Source organism: Meleagris gallopavo, unplaced genomic scaffold, assembly GCF_000146605.3.
Source record: "Meleagris gallopavo isolate NT-WF06-2002-E0010 breed Aviagen turkey brand Nicholas breeding stock unplaced genomic scaffold, Turkey_5.1 ChrUn_random_7180001949454, whole genome shotgun sequence".
Classification (NCBI taxonomy): Eukaryota; Metazoa; Chordata; class Aves; order Galliformes; family Phasianidae; genus Meleagris; species Meleagris gallopavo.
In genome coordinates this window covers 1-2260 of record NW_011210909.1, presented here as the reverse complement: position 1 = coordinate 2260, position 2260 = coordinate 1, and the positions used below count along the sequence as shown (strand labels likewise).

Genomic DNA, 2260 nt, shown 5'->3' with positions numbered 1-2260 from the left:
GAGGGTCTGAGCGCGCGGCCGCAGCTCGATATGGCGGCGCTGAGCGCGCACCCGGCGGAGGCCGCGCGGGAACTGGAGCGGAGGAAAGGACCGCTGCGGGAGGGAGAGCTACGTGAGATCGTGAGCGGGAAAGGCGGGGGGACGTGGCCTGTGGGTGTGGGCGGGGCTATGGAGCGTTGGGGGCGTGGCCTGTGAAGTGGGGCTAGATGAGCATTATGGGGCGTGGTCTGGCTATGTGGGCAGAGGCTATGGGCAGGGGGTGGAGCCTCTAGCGTGTTGGAGGCGTGGCTTCGTGACAGACCCCCCTCCCCCGCCCCCACCAGCTGCAGACCTGGACCCGCCTGGAGGAGGTGCGTGCCGCCATCGCCCGACTCGAGGCTGAGAAGGAGGAGGTGGCCCTGGCAGTGCACGCCCTGGTGGTGAGCCCCCCCCTCAACTTACGGCACCTACATTACTCTGTGCCCCTCCTCCATCCCTCCATCTCACCCATTTCTCCTCCCACACAGACCACCCACGCCAAGGACACGCTGCATGCGGTGAGACCTCCGGCAGAGTTGCTCCGGATCCCCCCAGCCCCCCGTGTGCAGGGGAGGTGATGTGGCCACTGCGTGGTCCCCACGTCCCCCATTCCTTCAGGTCCCCGAATACACAGCGCTGCGGGAACGGGGCGGTGCGGTGAGGCTGAAGCTGAGGGAACTGCTGGCAGAGGAGGCAGCGTTGGATGAACGCTTCTACCTGCACGCGTTGCAGCTGCCCAACAGCACCCACCCGGCAGCGGTGAGCAGGGGAACGTGGGGGGGTGGGGGGTGGGAGACGTTCAGACCTTCTGTCAACCCCTGCCTCCCTTCCTCCTGCAGCCTGTTGGTGATGAGAGCCAGGCCCGTGTGCTGGAGGTGGTGGGGGAGAAGCCAGGTAGGGGCGAGCTGGGGATGGGGGTGGAGGGATGGGCAGCACAGAGGGGGATGGATAACAGGAGAGGGGGATCCCACAGCGACAAAGGCTCCCTCTGTCCCTGCAGTGTTCAACTTCCAACCTAAGGGACACCTGGAGCTGGGTGAGGAGCTGGACATCATCCGGCAGCGGTGAGCCCCCTCCCCAACACAGGAATCGCTCACCGCAACGTCACCTCCATCCTGGTGACAGCTCTGTCCCCGCAGGAGGCTGTCACACATCTCAGGTCACCGATCCTATTACCTGTGCGGGGCAGGCGCGCTGCTGCAGCACGCATTGGTGCGCTTTGTGCTGGCCAAACTGGTGCCCAAGGTATGGAATCGAGTCCAGGAGAACCCTGTGACCCCGTGGGGCCTCGTGATCCCCCCCCCAGCCCCCTACATCTCTCACTGCCCTGCAGGGCTTCCTGCCCATGACGGTCCCTGACCTGCTGCGCGGCGCTGTCTTTGTAAGTGCCACTCTGTCCTTGCACTGTCCCTGTTGTCCTCCTCACCACCAAGTGAGTTCCCTGTGCCCCCCTCCTTCCCCCAGGAGGGCTGTGGGATGCAGCCCAACACCACCCCATCTCCTGTGTACTGCATCGACCCGGCTCGCTTCGAGGACCTGTGCCTGGCTGGCACCTCCGAGGTGGGGATTGCAGGTGAAAAACAGGGCAAAAGAAAAAAAAACAGGAAACAGGACGAAGCTGGGATAAATGCTTCAGAACGGGGCAAAATTAAGACAGGATGGGTCAAGGTGTGTCCAGACCCCTCACTTGTCCCCTCTTTTCTCCTGCAGGTTACTTCATGGACCACGCGGTGCGGCTGCAGGACATGCCTGTCAGGTACAGCAACAGCAGATTGTGGGGATGGGGTGTAAGGGAGGGGTGGGGGGTGTTGGTGGGGGTCGCTTCTGATCATTTCTTCCTCTCCCCCCAACACAGGATTGTCTGCTCCAGCACGTGTTACCGTGCAGAGACCGACACGGGCCGAGAGCCCTGGGGCCTTTATCGTGTGCACCAGTTCACCAAGGTGGGATGGTGGAGGCTGGGGGGGGGGGGGTCGTACAGGAAGGCAGTAGATGGGGAGGGGGCTTCGGGACCACCCTGTACTCACAGGTGGAGATGTTTGGGGTGACGGCAGCAGAAAGCGGGGCCGAGAGCGAGATGATGCTGGATGAATTCCTCATGCTGCAGAAGGAGATTTTTTCAGAGCTGGGGCTGCACTATCGGTCAGTTGGGGTGGAGGGGGGGAGGGGGGGGACTCAGCTTGGATCCTCTCCCTCAAATCGATGTCCCAATGGTTTCCCACCCCCCCTCACACAACCCTGC

General features: G+C 63.2%; 1 protein-coding gene across 1 annotated transcript; it reads left to right on the top strand.

Annotated features, from left to right (window-relative positions):
• Positions 1 to 6: 6 nt before the first annotated feature.
• SARS2 (seryl-tRNA synthetase 2, mitochondrial) lies at positions 7 to 2254 on the top strand (the record flags this gene model as incomplete). The annotated part of the gene is made up of 12 exons (XM_010727889.1): positions 7 to 120; positions 324 to 419; positions 507 to 536; positions 637 to 777; positions 858 to 912; positions 1019 to 1082; positions 1158 to 1263; positions 1352 to 1399; positions 1483 to 1591; positions 1729 to 1774; positions 1874 to 1961; positions 2048 to 2254. Coding segments are annotated over exons 1-12 (1080 nt in total), but the record flags the coding sequence as incomplete, so codon positions are not given.
• Between the last annotated feature and the right edge of the window lie 6 nt (positions 2255 to 2260).